The sequence below is a fragment of the Bactrocera tryoni genome, chromosome 1 (genome assembly GCF_016617805.1).
Source record: "Bactrocera tryoni isolate S06 chromosome 1, CSIRO_BtryS06_freeze2, whole genome shotgun sequence".
NCBI classification, from domain to species: domain Eukaryota; kingdom Metazoa; phylum Arthropoda; class Insecta; order Diptera; family Tephritidae; genus Bactrocera; species Bactrocera tryoni.
Window position 1 is genome coordinate 13,299,354 of NC_052499.1, and position 22,562 is coordinate 13,321,915.

Consider the following 22,562-nt stretch of genomic DNA (forward strand, 5'->3'; position numbering starts at 1 on the left):
TGCTTGCCTATTTAATTTATAAATAGGTTTTTGAGTGTATTTTGCGTTCTTTTTTTGCTTAGCTATCATAGTCTGTACAGCCGGCGGGTATGATTTGCTAGCAGCACGTTTCGTTGGCGTGCTTCACCCTAAATGCGCATAATTCTTCTTTCCCTTATAGCTTTGAACTGATTTGTGAAGCTTATAAATGTATGTATATACTTACTAATAATTAGGTATCAAATTTATGTAGTATGTATTTGTAGTATGCGTATGTTTAAGGGTAATATCTGTATACTAAGTATTGTATATATATTAGATGTGTCATGCGCTGATAAGTGTTTACTGCACTTTATTGTTTTGTTGCGAAAATTATAAAACCCATTCAAAATTAAATAAATATATAATAAGTAGAAGGAAATGTGCTCGAAATTTACACGTCTACTATATATCGCTCATTTGCTGCAAGACCGGCATAAGACAAAAAAATCGATTTGCCAGAAAACGCGTTAAAAGTTTTCAACTGACTCCAACCTTACACGGAAAACAGGAATCATATTCTCTCCTCAAGCGGAGCATATAAGAGGTATTCATATGAATTTTTCACTCAACATGAAGTATGATATAACGAACAATTCTGCATCATTAACTCAAAAATCACGTTTTTTGATTTATGCCGGTCTTGCAGCAAATGAGCGATATGTATAGCTTTTAAAATAAAGTAAGCTCGTCTGCATTAAGTTTTTGATAACTGCACATTTATTTTATTATTATTATTTATTTATTTATTTTTTGTTTTGTCTTTGTTTTTTGTGTTTTTTACAATCTTAATGTTATCAGTAGTTGCCGACCGCTTAACATTGCGAAGTTAGTCTGGCATATTATCATTTATTATACTCATTAGCATAATTCAGCTGTCGTTGCTCTAATTACGTACTACATATCGGCACCTAAAATGAAAAATAACGTAACATCAATTTTCATAAGTTTACGGGCAAAGGAAAACGTTATAATAGAAACCACTCATATTGAAAAAAAATTGAGTTTTGGTTATAAAATGGTTATATATTGGTTAAAATTTGAAATAACGTAACATCACTTTTCATAAATTTACGGGCAAAGAAAAACGTTATAATAGAAACCACTCATATTGAAAAAAATTGAGTTTTGGTTATAAAATGGTTATATAGTGGTTAAAATTTGAAATAACGTAACATCACTTTTCATAAATTTACGGGCAAAGAAAAACGTTATAATAGAAACCACTCATATTGAAAAAAATTGAGTTTTGGTTATAAAATGGTTAGATATTGGCTAAAATTTGAAATAACGTAACATCACTTTTCATAAATTTACGGGCAGAGGAAAACGTTATAATAGAAACCACTCATATTGAAAAAAAAAAATTGAGTTTTGGTTATAAAATAGTTATATAGTGGTTAAGTATTGGTTATATATTGGTTATATTTGACAGCGGAAGCTGAAAATTTTATGCTTCGTATATGTAATATGATCTAGTGCATCATAAGCAACAGCAAACTCAATTTCTATTTTTTCGATCATACGTTGTTTTGCATTTTAGGTGACAATTTATTGTTGTTGTTTTTAACTTTATTTATCGTTTAATTTGCTTTGTGAATCATGCACATCGTAAAGCCTTCGGTGTTTTGTAAACCTAAAAAAAATGACGCTACGTCTTATCAGTGAGCAGCTAGGTGAGCGGTAAATATCAGCTGTTTATAGAACGCTTGGTATGAATGCACCTTCTTCATTATTTAGTAATTATTTATTTTTTGCTCTTTTGCTATTATTCAATTTTTTCACGATGATAAATTGAAGTATGCGCTAATGGTCTGGATTTTCGTTAGAATAATGTGCATAAGATTGCAAGATATTTTTGAACTTTTTATATTTTTATTTTACTAATATTTGCTTTGAAACCTCAAAAAAGTTACAACGTAGCAATTGCATTGCTTTAATTAGTTATAGTTAACTTTCTGTATTTAGAAATAATATTATTTTAGTGTAATGATTTCTATTTTATTATCAAAATATACTTTAAAAACTAATTTTTTATTTAAAATAAATCACCTATTTTTTTTTATTAACTACTAACCCAAAAGCTTACACTCTCGTGCTACTTAACTGCCCATCTAACTACTAACAAGTACAATCATATCTATATAAGTGCATATGTCATTGGTGCTATTTTTAGGCACCAACGTTTCCAAAATTAGCAACAAACGTGTGTTAGCACCAAATTAAGAACATTCGAAGTGTTACCAGGTATTCGCTGGTTGAAAAAAGGAACCGGTAGCAAAACAATGCCAAAATAAAAAGTAAACAAACGACCGTCTCGTTAATGACGAAGTATTGCGTGAGTCACGTTCCACTAATTCACTGGGTAGCATGAAACAACAAATAATTTGAACGGCGATATGTTGTATTATGAGTATATGGCGGTATGTGGATGTGTGCTTTTAACACCTAGCACACTCCTACGCGCTAATAAACTAATTTACCGGCAGACGGACAGTGGCACTCAGATATAGAAGTTATAATTCACATGTAAATGAACAAAGCTTTGGTAAAAAGAAAAAACAAAAATAAACAACAACAGCAAAAACCAACAATAACAACACTGACAACCAAAGATTTGCCTTTGTTACTGTCACGCAGCGCTTCTTTGTTAAATTTAAGGGGCGCATCGAGTGTAAAAAAAAAAAAACTGTTTCTTTTAATTTTCGTTAGATTATGCCTTAAGATATAACATACTACGATTGTGTATCGCTATCGTAAATAGTTTTGGAGTTACAGCATTTTAAAGTGTAAGCGCTCAGAATAATCAGCGCCATCAGCTTATCTTTAAGCGCGTTTTTCTAAAAACCAAGCATTTTTTACAAACATTTTGTCAATTTTTCATATTTTTCGACCGCAAGCCATTGTATGGACAATATCTATTTAGTTTAAAGTTTTTTCAGGTTGCGTCCACCGAGAAGGCCTTAGTCACTGTGGCAGTGAAGATCGAAAAATATTTCATTTTTATTTCAAAGACTTTACAGTGTATTCTTAAGAACATGGCCACTGGGTGCTTGGGTCAGTTGGAAATCCAGGTCCCCATGTTGTCTAACTATCCACGAATGTATGTCCGGAATCAATCGCGCGACTTCGTATCTCTAAATGTCAATGGGCGCAGTGCTGGCCAATACTTCAGCAGCGTCCCTTGGTATGGTTCGGAAAGTACTTATCATGAATATTGCGTTAATTGGTCAAACATATGATTTTATGTCTATCGCCTGGATTCATAATATATTTGAGTCGAATATAGCACCACCTGAGCTATTAAAAATCGTCGGCTGGGTCGCACACAGCCTCTATTTACCATCATTCTAGATATAAGTAACATTATAGATTTTATTAGTTGTCAAATTTTCCAAATCCCCGTAAAATTCTATGCTTGAGTCCCATATTACACCGAGGTACTTCACTTCAGCTGTGGCTGTGAAGTAATCTCACATTCTGCTATGCTGAGCGATATAATTTTCTTCAAATTTCCTGGATCTTAAGGGCAAGACTTCCGCTTTCTGCTCAAGCAACTCTAGACCTAACAAACCATCGTTGCAGTGCCTTTTTGCAATTATTTTTGATTCGAAAGTCATCTTGATATTTTGTCACTGCTAGCATTTTTATGCTGTCATGTTTTTGTTAGCTCTAAGCTAAATTATTTCTTGCGTAAAAGTAAAATGGCTTTAAGTAAATTATAATTTGTTTATTTATTTATATTTTTTCGCAAAACTGTAACTCTAATCTTATGCCTCTCCTTGCTCAGCTTGTAATAAATTTGCATCAAAATTAGCTTTAAAAACTTCATTTTAACACATTAAGATAAGATTTAGTTTTCTAGACAATTTTTATATTCAAATGACGCGTTATTTTCTATTTATTTTGTAATGAGCTCATGCTATTGCCGAATTTCCATGAAAATATATAAATAAGTTAAAAAAAAAGCTCAGACTTCTACAAACATATACACTAAGCTTTTGATTTAAGGCGTGAATGTATTTCGTTCAAGTTTTTAGGTCATAGGAAGTGCTGGATTTGCAATTGTGTTGCTTTGCCGTTATATTTGAAGAACTAGATAACAGTGGATGGCTGGATTTAAGAAAACAATTTATAATTAAAACAGTAATACAATGTTCGTGGTTATAAATAAAACTCAAGATTAAGTATGACACTTGTTGAAACCTTTAGAGAAGAGCTAAACAAAGGCAACTGTAGAGGTCAATTATTCCAGAAGTACTAGCAAGCATTAGTATTAGTATACATATATAACGAGTGATCCAAGCAGAGATACATTTTTCAATGGCCTTTTTTTTTGACAGATAACACGTGAGTCCTGTCAAGTTGTCATGTTATTTTTGTTCAGTATTCCTTGGCATTTCATCATGGAAAGACTTACGCCTGAACAAAATTTTCAAATCGTTCAACTTTATTACGAAAATTCACGTTTTGTAAAAAAATGATTTCACGAAACCCGTGGCAAGGAGATTTGGCGCCGTTCGCAGCAACTCGGATCTTAAATTGACAGCGTACAAAATACAGCTTTTGCAAGAACTGAAACCTGAAAGTGACCTTCCCAAGCGATATCGCTTCCTTCTATGAGCTCTTGAAAAGTTCCAAGAAGTTTCGACGTTTTCGAGCCAAATTTTTTTTCAGCAATGAGTCCCATTTCTGGCTCAATGGGTATGTAAACAAGCAAAATTGCCACATTTGGGACGAAGAGCTATCTGAAGAGATTCAAGAGCTACCATTTCATCCAGACAAAACAACGGTTTGGCGTAGTTTATGAGCCGGAGAAATCATTGGGCCATATTTCTTCAAAAATGATGCCAATGAGAATGTAAGCGTCAATATAATATTGAAGATCGTGATTTCGTCGACATTTTGTTTTAACAAGACGACGTTTCCTACACATCGCATCAATCAACAGATTTACTGAGAGAAGACTTCGGCAAGCAGATAATTTCACGCTTTGGGCCGGTCGATTGGCCGCAAAGATCGTGTGATATAACACTGTTAGACTTTTTCTTGAGGAGATATGTAAAGTTTAAATTGTATGCGGATAATACCGCTTCGATTCAGGCCTTGGAGGAAAACATCTCAAGTGTCATTCGCCAGAGTCGAAATGTTTGAACGAGTCATTGAAAATTGGACGAATGGACCATCTGAAAAGTAGCCATGCCTAACATTTGAAAGAGATAACCTTAAAAAAACTAAGAGAAAAGAATGTTCTTTCGAATGATAATAAACATTCCCCTTTAACTTTTAAGTTTTTGTGTTTTTTCTTATAAAAAATAGGGAAGCTCGAAACGGTCACTCTTTATAACCTATAAGTAAAAGGGTAGAACCTACAAATTGCAGAAAGGTGCCCAAAAACTTGAATATTTCAAAAGGCACTTTGAATAATTGTTTATATATTATTATTATACATATGAAGAGATTCAATTTTATCTGGATTGAAGTGGATTAAGCTTCGTGATTATCTATCAAAATATACAATATTTTGAATATTTTTTTGATATCGCATCGCAACAGTTAAGAAGTTGATGAATGATCATTTCAGAACAAAGTCAGTGGAAATTTCTAGAGAAAAGATACTAAAACCAAAAACCACGAGAAACTGAAAAAAATCTAAACAATGGATTAGTAAAAATAGTTCCGAAAACTATTAAGACGCTAGTCTCTACGTATGCCTACTATTTTCAAATTTTGAAGGCTTGATAGCGTAAAAGAAGCCCTAATACTTTTACATAGCTGTACGCTGCTGATAAGCGTTAGAACATAATATATACGGTGTGGGCACTTCGTAACAGTGGCCGGTTCCCACAGAAATACTTTTGTTGTTGCATCAGAGCACCGAGTTGATTGTGCTCTGTTCGCCGGAGTGCTATGTAATGATCATGAGCAACAAAAGTTTCCGTGTATGAACACTGCCTAATTAGCGTAGACACGTCTCAAGCAATGACACTAATTTTGAATACAATGCAACTTATGTAAGAAACAATAACTTTTACTAGAATGCATTTGTTATCACTATTTACTTACATACATGACATATTGAAGATTGAAGAAGGCGAAGGCGGAAAAAAACACGAACACAACGCGGGCTTAAGAAGCGCTCTATTGCTATCGTACATAACACTATGTGCGCTTTGTTTTTTTCCGTTTTTGGTTTTGATTTATATAAATGGGTATCTCGACAAGCAATGCGTGTTGTCGGAATAATTTTATTGCTGTAGTTATTATCAATGCAGTTTCCGAATATGGCTAAACCATAAGTTAATTGACTAATAAGTAACTGGTCGGAGGATGATAAGATTACAATTTAGCGAAGTAAGACAAAAATAAAAAATATAACAAAATATAGAGGAATGAAAAGTTGTAGGTCTATTACTGCATACATTTATTTGGTCTGAAAATATTTTTGTAGTTCTGATTAATTAAAAATATTAGGTTATATTCTTCCAAAAATTCGTCTATTTTTGTTAATTGGATTTTTATATTTTTCGTTCTCTTGAACTTGTCTATCTAACGCCATTTTAAAAATTGAAGTCTTAAAATGTTCGCAACAAAAATATTGTCAACGACTTTGGCGCTTAAATTTTACTACTGTTCGGCAATAGTTATTGCCTGTGGAAACACAGCGTTAGTCTTATTTGTTATATACTATGTACATTTAAAGTTATAGAAATGCATTTGGAAGTGTTTAGTTTTTAAATTGAGAACCGAAGCTGCTGTTGTAGTTGTTGACAGCGGCGTCTACTTAATTTTTGTTTATTGTAAGAAGTGCGGCTGAGTCAAGAGCGTTATAAAGAACGACATTTCAAAAGAGTTTAAGTGAAAGCAAGTGTAACAAAAGGTTCTTAAATAGATAGTGGGTGAAAGTCAGAAAATATAATTTTATTGCAGAAGTAGAAATAATAGAAATTGCTATTCTTAAGAAAAACTCATTAAAAAAATGTCGTTCAAAATACTAAAAAAATGTTAAAAATATTATACTTAATAAGATAATAACACATAACATACATTAAAAAAATTGAAAATAAAATATAACAAAATAAAATAAAAAATAATTTAAAAAAAATAAAATAAAATAAAATAAATAAAATAAAATAAAATAAAATAAAATAAAATAAAATAAAAAACACACATTTTTTGTATTTTTCAGGACATTTTTCCAAAACTAAAATGTGTTTTTTCCAAGAAATTCTTCCAAAGCAATTAAATAACATAAAATAAAAAATATAAAATGGAAATTAATAAAAAAATAAAAATAAATAAAAAAACTAAAATAAATAAAAATAATAAACAAAAATAAAATAAAAAACACTCATACGTTTTAATTGTTAATAAATTTTTTCAATACTTAAATGTGTTTTATTATTTCAAGAAATCCTTACTTTTTTTAGTAAAGTAATTTCGAACTTAAAAAAATAAAGTTATTTTCATTAAATAAATTTATCTCTCTAAATATATAAGTTTTTACTGTGAAATAAAGCAAGATTTTCCGATCTCGTATATATTTGTCCATTAGGCTGCGATCTGCAGTCCTTGACCGTGACCTGTATTGTGATTGATTGTTTCGCCTCCTCTTTTGCTAGCTTCTTTTAAACAAAGTTCATATTTAAGCTGTCTCAATCTCATCTGGAAATTGATAATTAAAAAAGATGTCACAAAGGAAAAGTTCGAAGAGGTAAAAGTGAACGTGAAAAACATTTAGAAACGCGAACGTGCATTAAAAGTAAAATTAAAAAAAATGCCAAATTTAATATAAAGGGCAAATAAACAATAAAAAATAATACAAATATAACACTCACACAGTTGAAATTACAAAGCATTAAAAATTATAGTGAAAAAGTGTTAGAAGAAAAAACAAATTTAGTCAAATTCGGCATATTTATGTGGATTTATAAGAAAAATACATATATTGAAAATAAGTTTAAAGTTTTTGTACTGCTCATGATACGCTCACTTAACGCTTTCCTTCATTTGAAACCATCTCGCTGCAAAAAATAGGAAAAAGTTCATGTCCTGTAAACTATTTGCGATTTTGTCCAACAGTTTTTGCCATTTCCAAGCAGAAATGTTGTTTCTACTGTTGTGCATTATGTTAATCACTTGCCTGCCGATACAAAGTTTGCTGTGGTAAATTTATTGATTTAACCTACTATATATAAATTTATAATGCTTATGTTAATGACATTAAGTTGATTTTATACTAATTTGTTAAACAAGAAACAGTTAATTTTTTGGAAATCCTTATATCGGACTTAAAATCAGCTGGAAAGTTGAACATTGCTATAGAGAGTATATTGAGGCTTAAGGAAGGCCTGAAATAATTCCATTAACTCTTGACCAACCACCAAGGATTACTAATTTTTTATAGTAGGAGGAAGCCGCTGAACTTAACCTACTCATTCATTACTTCATGAGACAAAAGAAGACGACATTTAAGTGTCCTCTATTGTACGGAGTGATTAACGCTTAATCTCCTGTAAATGTCTCAATTTTATCATAATTAACGCTGACGCTACGCTGACAGCTTTCCATTTTACAGAGGACTCGCACAAAAGTGCTTTAAAATTTTCCATCGTGAACTACCTCCAAGTGTGGTTTTCAGCTTTTCTCTTATACTTGATAACCGAAGGCTAATGATAGAGTACTTGCTCGGCGTCTTCTATACACTCTGTATACGTCGGACAATGCGGACTAAAATCTTGACAATATGTGTACAGCTAGTTTCTAAAGCACTCATGGCCACTGAGTATTTGGGTCAGGTGGAAATCCAGGTCCTCCATGAATGTGGGCCTAAAACTTGCTACTTGCGGTACTCCACTAGAGATAGTGTAATAGTGTGTAAAGTTTAGACGTCTGCAAAATAATTTTGGATTACCGTAAAGTGAAGTTGTTCAAAATAGCAGGGGCTCTAAAGATATCAAATGAAAGTGTAGATCATATGATTCAAGAATGTGTGGGTTCATATCTATAAAGCGCTATTTCAACAATACAAAAAGGTAGATATTCATGTAGTGGGCTTCGAATTGCTTCTGCATCCACCGTATTCTCCAGATTTAGCCCCAGCGACTAATTCCTTTTTTCAGATCTCAAAAGAATGCTCGCTGGGAATAAACTTTCTTCGGATGAAGAGGAGATTGCTTAAGCTGAGGACTTTTTGAAGTAAAGGACAATTCGTACTACGTACGTAGAATTATGCGTAGTCGCCAGTCCTATGCCGGATAAAAATTCTGATCTGTTTCGGTTACCTAGACCCAACTGGCGTGGAGCGGTTAGAGGCTCGCTTTAACTAGTGTCTCACGCATAAAGGGGATCTATGTTAAATAAAATAACGAATTTTGCCAAAAAAATGTTAAGCTGGGAACTTTTCAATTGACTTGTTGTATGTAAATGATAAGCGATGATTATTCTCTGTGGCCATAAAGCAATCTAATTTGTTTATTTCTCTATGAAAATTTGATTTATATATAGACATAATCACTTAGTTATTTGTGTACCACATTTACTTTAATTCTATAGTTAAGTATTTGTGTGTCTTCGGCTTAATATTAATCACTTTGTGCTTGATTATTTACTGTTTAATTAAAATTTATTGATTAAATAGTGCTTGCATAATGATTGCCAGGCGCCAAATGTGTAAATACTTATATTGCAATCAATATAAGTATAAATATGATTAATAAACCAGACATACATTTGTTATTTGGAATGAAAATGAAGGTTTCAATGCAATTTACTTTAATTGGAATATTATTTTTGGGTGCGAATTGATTAAGAGATTATTTAAAAAATAGTAAGCCTTCAGACTGTTCATAATTGTAAAATTATTAATTTAGTCTTTATAATCTTTGTCATTCTCCTCAAAGTAATTATAATTTGGCTGGTCAGAGGGAATTCGGAGTACACCATACCTCTATAATCGAAAAAAACTCTCAATATAAACCTTGATTTTGACCTGCTTTGACGTGGTTTTGGACTTTGGCTCACCTTTTCCAAGATTTTCCGTCAGTTTCCGGGTTGCAAGTATCGACACTAGACTAATAATAAATAATACGTTTTATAACATCTTGGTAGTCGGAAAGCATTGTTTCACAGACGTCAACACGAGGCTGCTTTTTGAAAAAATTAGGTTATTTTGGAATTAATCGTGACTTCACTCTTCTTAGGCCCAAATGGACTTTTAAAATGGTTTTCACTGATATTTTCGATATTCCAACAATGCCGGTGAGATTTTTGACCGTTAATCGTCGATTTTCAAGCACCAGTTCTTTTATTCTATTGACGTGTGGATCATCAGTAGGTGTTGGCCGTCCTGCACGTGGTCAACGCGTTCTCGTGCATCTTGGAATAATTTGTACCAATCAAAAACATTTGCTCGCGACTAACAATTATGACGAAGACCTCTTCAGACATTTTGAACGTTTCGGCGCAGAAATTTGTCTTACTAATTTTTGCCACAGTAGTATTTTACTCGGTCATCTGTTCATTCCACTCCAGTTCTATGCAATCTATTCAAATTATAGCAGACACGACAGTTAATGAAAGCTGAAAATCTCACTTAAATTCGTAATTTCCTTTACCACAGCTGGCGAGATAGCCAAAAAAAGTAAAAAAACAAAGAAGCCTTTCACGCTAATACAGCTGTCATACGGTGGCTTTGCAGCGATTAATACCCCTAATAGATATGCTGTACTTAAGTGTATACTTAAGCATTAATTTATATGTATTTTTTTCTCACTTACGCGCTTAATAACGCTGATCTTAATTTTTTGTGTCTCTGCTTATCTGTCATTGCAGGTATCGACAGACACGTTTCAGTTCACGGCGTGTGCGGAAACGTGTAATCTTCAAGCATGGCGAGTGTAATGTGGTTCAAGGCAATGTGGCGAAACGCCGGCGCAGATATCTACAGGTGAGTGCGAGTAAATTAAAATAATAATAAATAAAAAACACAAAAATAAAGCAAGCAAACAAATCAACAGTTAGAGTTAGTTAAAAGCGTTCTTTTTTATATTAATAATTTAAGGAGCAAGGCGAACAAAATTATGTGACTCAGAATCTCAACAAAGTTTTATTAAATATAAACTTAATCTAAAATTTCTCGTTTCAAAAAAATTGTTATTGATTCGACTATAGATATTTATTCATAACTCATGGTAGTTCTAAGACTTTCACTTTTACATAGACTAGTTAATTAATTAGTTAGATTAATAAATAGTTTTTGCTTGATTTGGAACACGCCCTCTATCCGTCAATTGCATATTGATCGATTTCGCATACGTCGTGACCACATCTTTCTTACGGCAGATTTGGCCACTTCAGCTAGTTGCCGTCCTTCGAGTGCGGCTGGTAGTGTTGAACGACGTGCCCGAAACGGTAGGCTGAAGGTTACGAAATCGGAGTCGTCGATGTCGGTGTCTGTGTCCGTGTTGTCATCACTGTCACTGTAAGCAGAATCGGATTCGGAGTCCGACTCTCTGTTGTTTTCTCTGTCATGAGCCACTGCAGCAGCGGACAGTGCGGCAAGTCTCTGCAATGCCGATGGTTCTCCAGGATTCGGTGGAGTAACTTCGTACGGTTGAGGTGGTAATATGGCAGCACCAGCTTTGTTGATGACGTTTGTTGCGACTTCAGTCATTTTTATTGAGTTTTTATAAGAAATTAGCTTAAGCTCGAAATTTGTTTAACCACGGAAGAGTTCGTTGTTGATTCTTCTTTGAGTTGCTCACTTGTGTGCTTAGAGACGCGATTGTTTTGCGAATGTGCTGCTTTGCTGAAATTGCCCTAATTTATATCGTAAAAAACAGGCAGTGCTACACACTTCTTCTTCCAGCTGTTTTCTGACAATGGAAGGGTCAAGCACAAAGCAGGTACCACAGGAGATCTAGATGAGATTGTGTTTAAAAGCGATTGACGACCTTCCATTGTTATGATATTGTAACCTTTTTTCGACAATGTTTTTGTTTTACATAATTTAGTTTAGTTATTGTTGTGATCTCAAGATTACCGTTTTTAATAGTTGTAGGCGTGGCGCGTAAATTACCTAAGTTTTTTACGTCACAAGGTTAGTAGAACACAATGCATTCATTAATTTTGTTGTTGAAATATTTGAAATTGTCATTAAAGTAATCGTAAATGTTTTCAAAATATTTGGCTTTACTAAGAATTAGCGGAAAAGTAGGTGGGTAGGGTTTATAATATTTACACGAGTTTTCGTTCATTTTGGAATATGCCTGGTTATATTGAATGAAATATCATGGGTTATAGTTAACTATGGAAATTACTGTTGTTTAATGATTAAATACATTTATTAAAACAGAAAACTGTTTAATAGTTATAAATTTTTGTTAGCCAAGATCTAATGTTACCAATAGTTCCAATTTTAGTAAATTCTGAACTAGTTCATCAAGGTCTTTGAATGGCATTTTCAGGCAAGAGGATTTTTACTTTTTAATTTCTTGTTTGTGTAATTTCTTATATCTTAGCACAACATGTCTGCATTGTTGAACAATATTTCAAAAATAATGAAAGCTTGAATGCTGATCAAAAATATTTCCTGGACGGGTTTGTTAAAAGCCGAAATCGCTGTTCTGGGAACCCACATGCATCCACAACTTGCCACAGTTTGGTTTGGATTTTGGCTGGAAGCATACTTGGACCATAGTTTTTGGAAAATTAAGTTACACCAACTTTGCCGATATTGTATGATATGGATATGGCCAGTATGTGGTTTCAACGAGACGGTGCCACATATCATACAGTCTTTGAAACACTTCAATTTCATGCAGACATTTCCAGATTGTGTACTCTCCCAATTTGGTTATCAGCATTCGCTCTCTAGATAGTTTGATTTGACACCATGAGATTTATTCTTATGGGCTATTTAAAATTACAGTTCTATTGCAACCAGCCCACAACCACGCTTGCTTCATTAATGAAATTCAGCCACATTTGTGCCGAGTAGGCATACAAATTTTCTACAAACGATTGCGTATGTCTATAGAAAGCTGCGAAGCCATTTATCTCATGAGTTATTTAATAAATAACTCTATCCTTTCGTTTATCTATTACTTTGTGATAAAACAAACAAATTGAAGAATGAAAAGTGTGTGTTGCATATTTTATACTCTATTCTCTATTCTGAAAACTGTTCAAAAATATCCACTAAAAGTGCAATGACTCACTAAGTATACAATATTTATAATACAGAACCAGGAAACTTCACGATAAAGTTTAAAGTCGATAATACTATATACAAGTATTATATAAAATCGGTCCGCTGATTACAGTAGCTTCGGTCATTTTGTCACTCTAGCAGACTATGTCGGTCAGCGTGTGAGTTATCTTCATAAAACGGCGTGGAAACATGTTCTCAAGTGTTTTTAAGTAAACTCAAAAGTTATTCTTCTTTATCCGATTTTCCAGCTGACTTTGAATCCATTATAGTGATTTCCTATTTTACTCCTTACTTTAAACCGTTTATGTTGTCATGTGATTAGTCAAAATGTGTGATTCTTTAATAAAACAAAGTGGATACGAGAGATCGTCGCAGACATGACTCCCTCTGGACGATCTTCGACCTCTTCAGCTGATGAAAATATTAAAAACGTGAAGTATATGGTGTTTGAAAATCATTAGGAAAGTGTTAGATAGATGTTAGGGGAGCTTAACACCTCTCAGAAGTCCGTGCGAATGATTTGGTTGGATATTTTGGGTATGAAACGCGTTCCTGCTGGACTTGTCCCGATAAAGCTGAATTGTTTTCAAAAAGAGTACCGTAAACAGCTCTCTTTGGACACGCTTGATCGTGGGAATGCCGATTCCATATTCATGGAGAACATTTTAACTGCCAATGAGACATGAGTTTGACATGCAAATAAGTCAACAGTTATCGGAATGGAATCCGTTTCCCGTCGATCGAAGGGATAAAACAAAATTCGTTGAAGGAGCTGAAGATCATTCGAAAACGTGTTTATGAAAAGTGCTTCGAGGACTGGAAAACTCCTTGGCATAAGTGTATTACAATTGGTGGGGATTTCTTTGAAGGCGTAAAAATAAATGTTGGTGAAGAATTAAATATATTGCGTTTCATTTAAAATTTCCGGGTGCTTTTAAGTCACAATGAATATCTAATTTGAGTTTATTAGGTTGATTTAAAATTAAAACGCTATCTTAATCCTTTATATGTATGTTGCTCTTATCCCAAAAAATAATTTCGCTGACAAAATTAAAATTTCTTATTTCCTCTACCTTCAGGATATCTTCACCACCCTGGTCGATGCACAATGGCGTTGGACAATGCTCGTGTTCGCGCTCAGTTTTCTCATCTCGTGGGCGCTGTTCGCGTTCGTTTGGTGGGTGATCGCATATGCGCATGGCGATTTCGAATATATTTACAATCGTGATTTCTTTCCCGAACGCAATGTGAATGTGACGCATCGCATGTGTGTAACGGAGGTGCGCAGCTTTGTCTCGGCCTTTCTGTATTCGGTGGAAACACAAACGACAATAGGCTATGGCAATCGCTTCGTAACGGAGGAGTGTCCCGAGGCGATATTCATAATGTGTTTGCAGTGTATTTTGGGTGTTTTCATACAAGCATTTATGGTTGGTATTGTGTTTGCGAAGTTGTCGCGTCCCAAGAAACGCGCACAAACGTTGCTCTTCTCGCGAAATGCTGTGATTTGTCATCGGGATGGGGTGCCATGTCTGATGTTCCGGGTGGGTGATATGCGAAAGAGTCATATTATAGAGGCGCACGTGCGGGCGCAGATCATAAGAAAGAAGGTTGGTATGCAAACTATCATGCTGGTAACACTGTATATAATGATTGCTTCTTTTTATAGATTACTAAAGAGGGCGAAATATTACCGTTCTATCAGCAAGAGCTGACAGTCGGCGCAGATGGTGGCGAAGATCGGCTAATGTTCATTTGGCCGACAACGATCGTGCACAAAATCGATCGCAACAGTCCGTTGTATATGCTTTCGGCGTCGGACATGTTGAAGGAACGCTTTGAGGTTGTTTGTATGTTGGGTGAGTACTAAACGTGGTCTCAAATAACGAAGTTGCATTTAAGCTCATATAATATTTGGTTTTGTAGAGGGCGTTATAGAGTCCACCGGCATGACAACACAGGCGCGCAGCAGTTACCTGCCTTCGGAGATACTTTGGGGTCATCGTTTTGTGAATGTGGTGTCGTTTCGTAAAGAAACGGGCGAGTACGAGGTGGATTACACGCTGTTCAATAACACCTATGATGTGGATACACCACTTTGTAGCGCCAAACAATTGGATGATGTGAAGGCCGAATATGCTAAGAATTCCAAACTAGGCTTAGGTGAGTGGCGATTGACCAAAATCAAGAAGGGTTTTGCAAAACAATGTCAGCTTGTAGTGTACTTAACTGCAAGTTTTAAATTCATCAGCGAAATTAATTCTTCATTTTACATGCACTTTCAGAGCGCGCCTTTTCCGCCGGTCTTATGCACATACCATCCACCATATCTGTGGATCGTTTAGATCCGAATAGCGATGAGTCGTTGGACTCACGTCTGCAAACACGCAACAATTCCATCCCCAATGGGGTGCTCGCCGAGGAGCTGCAACCGCTGAATTGTGGTGGTGGTGGCGGTAGTACAAACGGTAGCTATCACTATGTGCCACCGTCGTTCACAGTTGGCGGCTCAGCGATACAAATACCCTCGTTGGCACTCTCCACAAATCTACATAGTATTAATGAGAAAACCAATTCCGGCAGCAGCAGCAGCAGCAGCACCAATAATCTCACCATTAATCCCACCACCACCACGCCAAATACACTCTCACCAGCAATGGCGGCGAGTGCTACATATAATAATAATAACAATAACAATCAAGATAGAAGTAATGGTGGCGGCATCAAGAAGACACCATCAAGCGGTCGACGCTTATCGATCAAACAAGATCAGCTATCGGTCGATTCGATTTGTTGATAATGGCGGCGACAAAGTGTCATATGTTGGTGTTTCTTGAATGATTGTTGTTGTAATGTTGCGTGGAAAAGCAAGGAACTTTTTTGCAAAGCATTGACTGACCGTATTCATTTGTCTGCCGCGCAAGCCGCTTCGATTGCATATAATTTAATTTTTTCTTCGCCTAAAATTAAATTACAAAACATTATTGATTAATATTTAATTAAAATAGTTTCTTCCATATATACAGCTTTAATTGTAGTGGAAAGTCATACGCGCAACTAGCAGTAGTTTTAGCAAAAAGTAAGTTAATATTAGTTGTGAGTGAATTGCAGTCATGTGAGCAATGCCAATAGCAGCGCAATTTGCTCAACGTTTCAGCGTTTCGTGGGCGCTACCTCCTTAGTTGTCGAATGGCGGTTTGGAAAGAGCATAAGTGTTTTCTATGTCAGTGAAGAGTCGGTTTGAAACGCGTCGTAAGCAAAATTTGCAAATCGCGCCGGTTTACAACTCAAACGTTTACAACTCAACGGTTTACAATTCAAACGTTTACAACTGAACCATTTACAACTCAATCGTTTACAACTAAACCATTTACAACTCAAACGTTTACGACTCAACGGTTTACAACTCAAACGTTTTCAACTCAAACGTTTACAACTCAACGGTTTACAACTCAACGGTTTACAACTCAAACGTTTACAACTCAACCGTTTACAACTCAACCTTTTATAACGCAACCGCTTACAACTGAACCATTTACAACTCAATCGTTTACAACCGAACCGTTTACAACCGAATTGTTTACAACTCAACCGTTTGCGAATAGCTCGACGCGCTATACGAAGAAGTGTCGTTATACAAACGAAAGAAGTCGTCAATTAATCCAACGTTTACGCGTCATTTTGTCCATTTATACCATTAAGCCTCGTTTTCAGTGTTGTATTAAATAAGTTTTGTTGTTGGACGCGAGAATTTACTATTATTGTAATTATGATTTTATTTCGATTTATTATCGGGATATGCTTATGCATAGGTTTTATGTTATGTAGTAAGACAACAAATGTTTATGAAAGTTTCATTTTTAAACTTTTAAAGACAACATTAATAAATATACACAAACAGTTAGAAAAACAAAAAAAAAACATTTACACACAACAAGGTTTGCATATATACGAGGCGTGCTCAAAAAATACAAAAAATAACGCGAATTTTCGTTTTTGGAAAAAAAATTGATGCAAAAAAAATAAAAAAGGTTCTTTAAAAGCAAAGCTCTGCGGAAATGAAAGTTTTTTTAACATACTTTAAGCTTCTAGTGACCGTATTCAAGGTAGTTTTTAATTTTTTTGATTTAGACTGTTGTTTTAGAATTCCTGCAAATTATTTTTAAAATTTTTTCCAAACTAGTTTAAGCCTACAGAGCAATTTTAAATTTACTTTAGTATTTAAGCTTAATAACTAAGTGCAGAAAATTGGTATTTTTTAAATATAAATTGTAAGAAAGTCGGTTTTACAATCATGGCAGAAATTGAGCTTTTAAAAAATGCAGAAATGTTATGTAAAAAAAATCAAAAAATCAAAAAAACACAAAGCACTGTAATTGTAATATTGAAAATTGTCAAAAAAAAATGTTCTGCAATTCAAGTCAATTATGTTCACTTTACGAGACAAACACGAGTTTATTAAGCCTTGTGTTGCTAAGCATTAAGGAGGTTAAGTTTGAAAAAATCAATAAATTTTCAAATTTCGATATTCGATAGTTCATACTTTAAATAAAGCATGCCTGAATTTCAAATACATGCCCGAAATCGATAAATTTTCATATTTCAATTGAATACTTAAAACTAAAAATGAAATTCAAAGCTCGCACATTTCAAATTTAAATTTTTATTTTAACACGCCGTAAACACAATTTTGTGAAGTTTAAAATAATGCAAATACAAACAGTGTTGCATTTTTGACAGTTCACTAAAGCAAACTCTATGTTACCGTTACACACTTAACAAGCTGTCATACACACAAAGTCTGAAATACGCGTTTGTGGCGTAGGGTGAACGTATTTTGAGCAGCAAGAATTGAAACGAAAACAAAAGCAAAAGCAAATATTTGAACATATTGTATTACACATGAAAAAATGAACGCTCAATAAAGGTGAACGGCAGTAACACGAAACGAATTTAGCAGTTAATGGAGGCAATTACAGGCAACTACAAAAATATGCGTACATAGCGAAACAGCTGTTTTTGACAACCAGTTTCAACGCCTAGTAAATAATAATAAATAATAAAGTATGCTATATTTTTAAACACGAAGGTTTCAATTAACTGTCCCAGAAATGTATTTCCCTAAACTATGTATGTATGTATGTTTAACTGAAAAGTATATTTGACAATGTTGATATGATAATAAAAGTTGGCTGTTTATATAAATGTACAAGATTTACCAAATAAACAAAAGAAAAACAAATTACGAATGAAAAAACGAAAGAACACTGATTTTAAAGATTTTAAAGCAAGATATTAAAGCATTAACTCTATAAGAATCTGTCCATAGATTTTAAAGAACCCATTGAGTATCAATAAAAAAATATTGCATATTGCCAAAAGAGTTTTAGATGTGTATATATATAATATTGTATATGCTAAGATTTTTCAAAAGTCTATTATGAATTATACATACATATATTTTTTAAATTATACTACTTACTTGTACAGTGAGGGCAAGTTTCTGCAGTAAAAGGCCAAAAACACGGAAGTATTACTTTTACACATGATAAATTATGTGTGTATTTATGTAAGCAAAGACAAAACAAAAATTAAAAAATAAACAAAAAATTTGAAACATATTGCAAACCAGTTGGAAAATTTGAATAAAAAACGTTTGAGCGTTTTTATGTGAAAAAAAAATTAAAATTATTGTCGTGTTTTTATTAAAAAGGAAATTAATACAATTTACAGTTCGGCACTATTAGTGCCCGTAGACATCGCCAGAAGGTGCATGGCTGCGAAAGTGGCTATCAAACTGAGGGAAATTGGGTTCTTAAAAGAACACGTATCTGAAAATTAGGATATCCTCACACACTTTGACTTCATTCCGGTTCACTTAGATCATGGTGTCGCTAAACCGAACGCTGACGGCTCTTTCTCTGCCCATATACCGACGAGGAAGCTGTGGATGGGAAGAAGCCGTTGGAGAAGAGAGGCACAAAGCTTCTTTACGGGTAGGCCAAAGCTTAGTGGGACGGTTGCTGGAGGGATTTACTGCCAGGAGCTCTCTACTAACTTCAGCTTCAGATTTCCTGACTATTGCATTGTCTTCCAATCTGCTCCGGAGTACAGACTCTTTCAGAGAAGTGACCATTCACTCATATACATACATATGTAGCAGGCGGTTGGTTGAGGAGTTCTTAACCTCACTATCAATAGCATAGAGTGTCTTTGTGATAAGACTGGTATGGGTGCCGGGCCATAGCGGAATCGCAGGAAACTGTAAAGCTGATGAGGTAGCAAGGAAAGGCACCCTGGAACCGCTATTGGTAGAATGGGAGCGAGTCGGTACTCCCGTGTCCTCTTGTGTCCTACTACTAGATAGCTTGGCTTCGCGGAAGCTTGGGCAGCGCTGTCGCAAAAGCCTTTTTGCCAAATATCGATCGCAGGAGATTTGGTGATCTCTTTGCCTAAAGTAAGTCCAGCCTCTCTCTAGTTGTGGGGCTTTTAACAAGCCTTTGTCCTATTGGCGTCCGTGCTACAAGGTTGAAAATTTCCCTAGACGCCATTTACAGAAGCTGTATGTAATAAGATGAGGTGGAAACAACGCAACACTTCCTTATTGACTGTCCTGGTGGGTCAAGAGGTAAACACTTGTGAGCGCATGTCTTCAGACATCTCACCGAACTAACTTAGCGTTCTGCTAATTTATAAGTTCGAGCACAGGAGTTCTTCTTTTCTATGGCTTCACAAAGGACTACATATAGCAGTCCACGTGTGATCTTCGATTGGCCATCTAACCTAATCTAACCTACCAGTTAGAGAACATAAATTTATAGCTCTCGAAGTAAGTACTTTCAGTTTTGTTAAGAGCAGCACAGTGCCACATAGGTGGTGTTGAACATGAAGTGGTATAATAGACTGGCATAAAAAATTATTGAGGATCGAATGAAATAATTACAGTTTGAATTTCAAGCGTTTATTACATTTTAATAACAGAGCGCCCTCTTAATAAATTCAATTCAAACGGATACCTGTCTTATAAGCGTTCAGCGGTGAAGTGGTTGAAAAGAGAGCAGAGTTCAAACAAAGCGGATGGCGAAGCAACACCAAATGTACACGGTAAAATATTTAATTTTCTACAAAATGTCAACTACTAAGTAACTACAGCACTTGAAAGTCGGAATTTGATTTCTAATTATGTATTTATATTACTATATATTATATATAATTTTTTTCATCTAATACATATTTCCTTCAATGATTTCAACGCTTCCTAAACAGCTATTTCATAACAATTGTAACAGTGGCAGTGACATTTATTGTACGATCACTTTACCGTATTAGTATTTTGCATGATTTTAGGCGCAAACTGTCGATCGCTTTTGATCACTGATTTTGGTCTCGACGTCAGTGGAAAATTTGTTATGTGCTTTTAGGCGCAGATTGTGATGAATTCAATATTTTTAAAGAGCTTCGGTTTGAAAAGTTTATATTATTCACTATTCAAATACGTTACAGAATTTATAATTTATGTGAGTAACCTTATCGTTGTCGTAAATAAACGTTTAAGAGCGAAAAAAAGAGGGAGAGAGAGAGGACTCAAATCTTTAATTCACTATAAATGAACGAAGACCACCCGGCAACTAATGAGCAATGTTTGTGAGAAATAAGTTCCAAGCCAAAAAAAAGTATTAGAGTAATGAGAGGTGAGGGGGTATTCTAGCATAGAAATTTGAAATCAATTGAATTTTTTTCATAATTCGAGATTTAAGTTATTCAAAAGTAATAATAATCAATTTTTGTTTTTCTTTTTTATCAGGTTTTTTGAAGAAGTTTCACCATAATGAAAGGGGTATTGGAAGTAAGTAAAAATGGTGGCTAATGTCAAGTGGAGAGCCTTTGCATTAAGAGTAGTGAAAGTATTGTTATAAAATTAGGGGACATGCCAGGACTTTTGCCTACGTTTCCATCAATTTCTGCCTTATAAAAGTTTTGATTTTGCAGATTACTTTGTAAAATTTTGCTTTTCCGGTGATAGCACGATAGCAAGTATTTATATGCTTGTTAGTTTCCGATAATATTGGAGTAATTAAATTCAAAAATTTAATTCACGGGTAAATGATATTTCAAAGAGTTGAATTTTGCTAACTTAGTAGTACTAACCTTAATTAGTATGCCAAATATGAGCGCGATCTGTCAACCGGTTTGTTTACAGCAGCTGCTTAAGTCGTTAGACCTTAATAGTACGTTGTGATCTTTACAAAGGACAAAAATATTGAACAAAGAATTAGTCTCAAATTTTGTATTTCTAACCAAATATCGTGTGCGGAATCAATACGAATGTTGGACTTACGTTGATTCAGTTTTATCAAAAACAAAAGCCTACGAGTGGTACAAAGCCTTCAAAACGGTCGAGAGATTGTTGAAGACATACCTCATTCTGGACGACTCTTCAAATGTTGAAAATATTAAAAAAGTGAAGGATATGGTGTTTGAAAATCGTCGGGTAAGTGTCAGAGAGATAGCAACAGAGCTTGACATCTCTCGCGAGTCCGTTCCAATGATTTTGATGGATATTTAGGGTATCAAACGCGTTGCTGTGCGACTCGTTCCGATTAAGCTAAATTGTTTTCAAAAAGAGTACGGTAAGCAGCTCTCATGGACATCCTTAATTGTGCGAGTTCCGTTCCCGCATTAATGGAGAGCATATAACTGCCGACGAGACAGGGGCTTATGAGTCAACAATCATCGGAATGGAACTTATTTTCGGTCGAGCGAACAGATAAAACAAAATACGCTGAAGGAGCTGAAGGTCACCCAAAGGGTGCTTCTGAAAAGTGTTTCAAGGACTAGAAAAATCATTGGCATAGGTGTATTGTGTCTATTGAGGATTACTTTAAAGGCGACAAAATAAACATTGATAAAAAAGTAAATATTTTGCGTTTAATTTACAATTTCCAGGTTTTTTGTCATTCAGATATATGCCTAGTTTCAAAGTTTCGGTTTTATGAACTCCACACCCAGCCTATACCCAGCCCAAGTGTTCCACAGATAATCTTGTTTACGTCAGGACTTGTTTTAATATTTTAAGTTTTGTATATATTTAAAGTTTACATCCATTTTGAATATTTAAACTGGCCGACAGCGTTTATCACGATTTCTTTAGTTGACTTAGCTTACTGAAAATATTTACACTGATGAAAAACACGCGCTTTTGCTAATTTAATTCGCAAATAATTTTGTATCAGAAACTCTACATATGTGCCCGCAATATACATATATATAAATATTGATGAATATATATGTATATCGTACTTTGAGGCTTGTTTTTCATCCTAAGTCACCG

At 34.5% G+C, this 22,562-nt stretch overlaps 1 protein-coding gene across 7 annotated transcripts in view; it reads left to right on the top strand.

Annotated features, from left to right (window-relative positions):
* Positions 1 to 18,437, top strand: part of LOC120782202 (G protein-activated inward rectifier potassium channel 3) — a 90,067-nt gene extending 71,630 nt beyond the window's left edge. For 4 of the 7 annotated variants that reach the window (XM_040114352.1, XM_040114350.1, XM_040114351.1 and 1 more), the window contains 5 exons: positions 10,852 to 10,966; positions 14,311 to 14,841; positions 14,901 to 15,090; positions 15,158 to 15,394; positions 15,517 to 16,028. In XM_040114352.1, coding sequence (XP_039970286.1) covers positions 10,852 to 10,966; positions 14,311 to 14,841; positions 14,901 to 15,090; positions 15,158 to 15,394; positions 15,517 to 16,028 — 1,585 coding nt within the window. Of the gene's footprint in view, positions 1 to 7,626; positions 7,733 to 8,055; positions 8,185 to 10,851; positions 10,967 to 14,310; positions 14,842 to 14,900; positions 15,091 to 15,157; positions 15,395 to 15,516 lie in introns of those variants that run through there. The other 3 variants (XM_040114353.1, XM_040114356.1, XM_040114355.1) reach the window with 3 other exon arrangements.
* Positions 18,438 to 22,562: the final 4,125 nt, after the last annotated feature.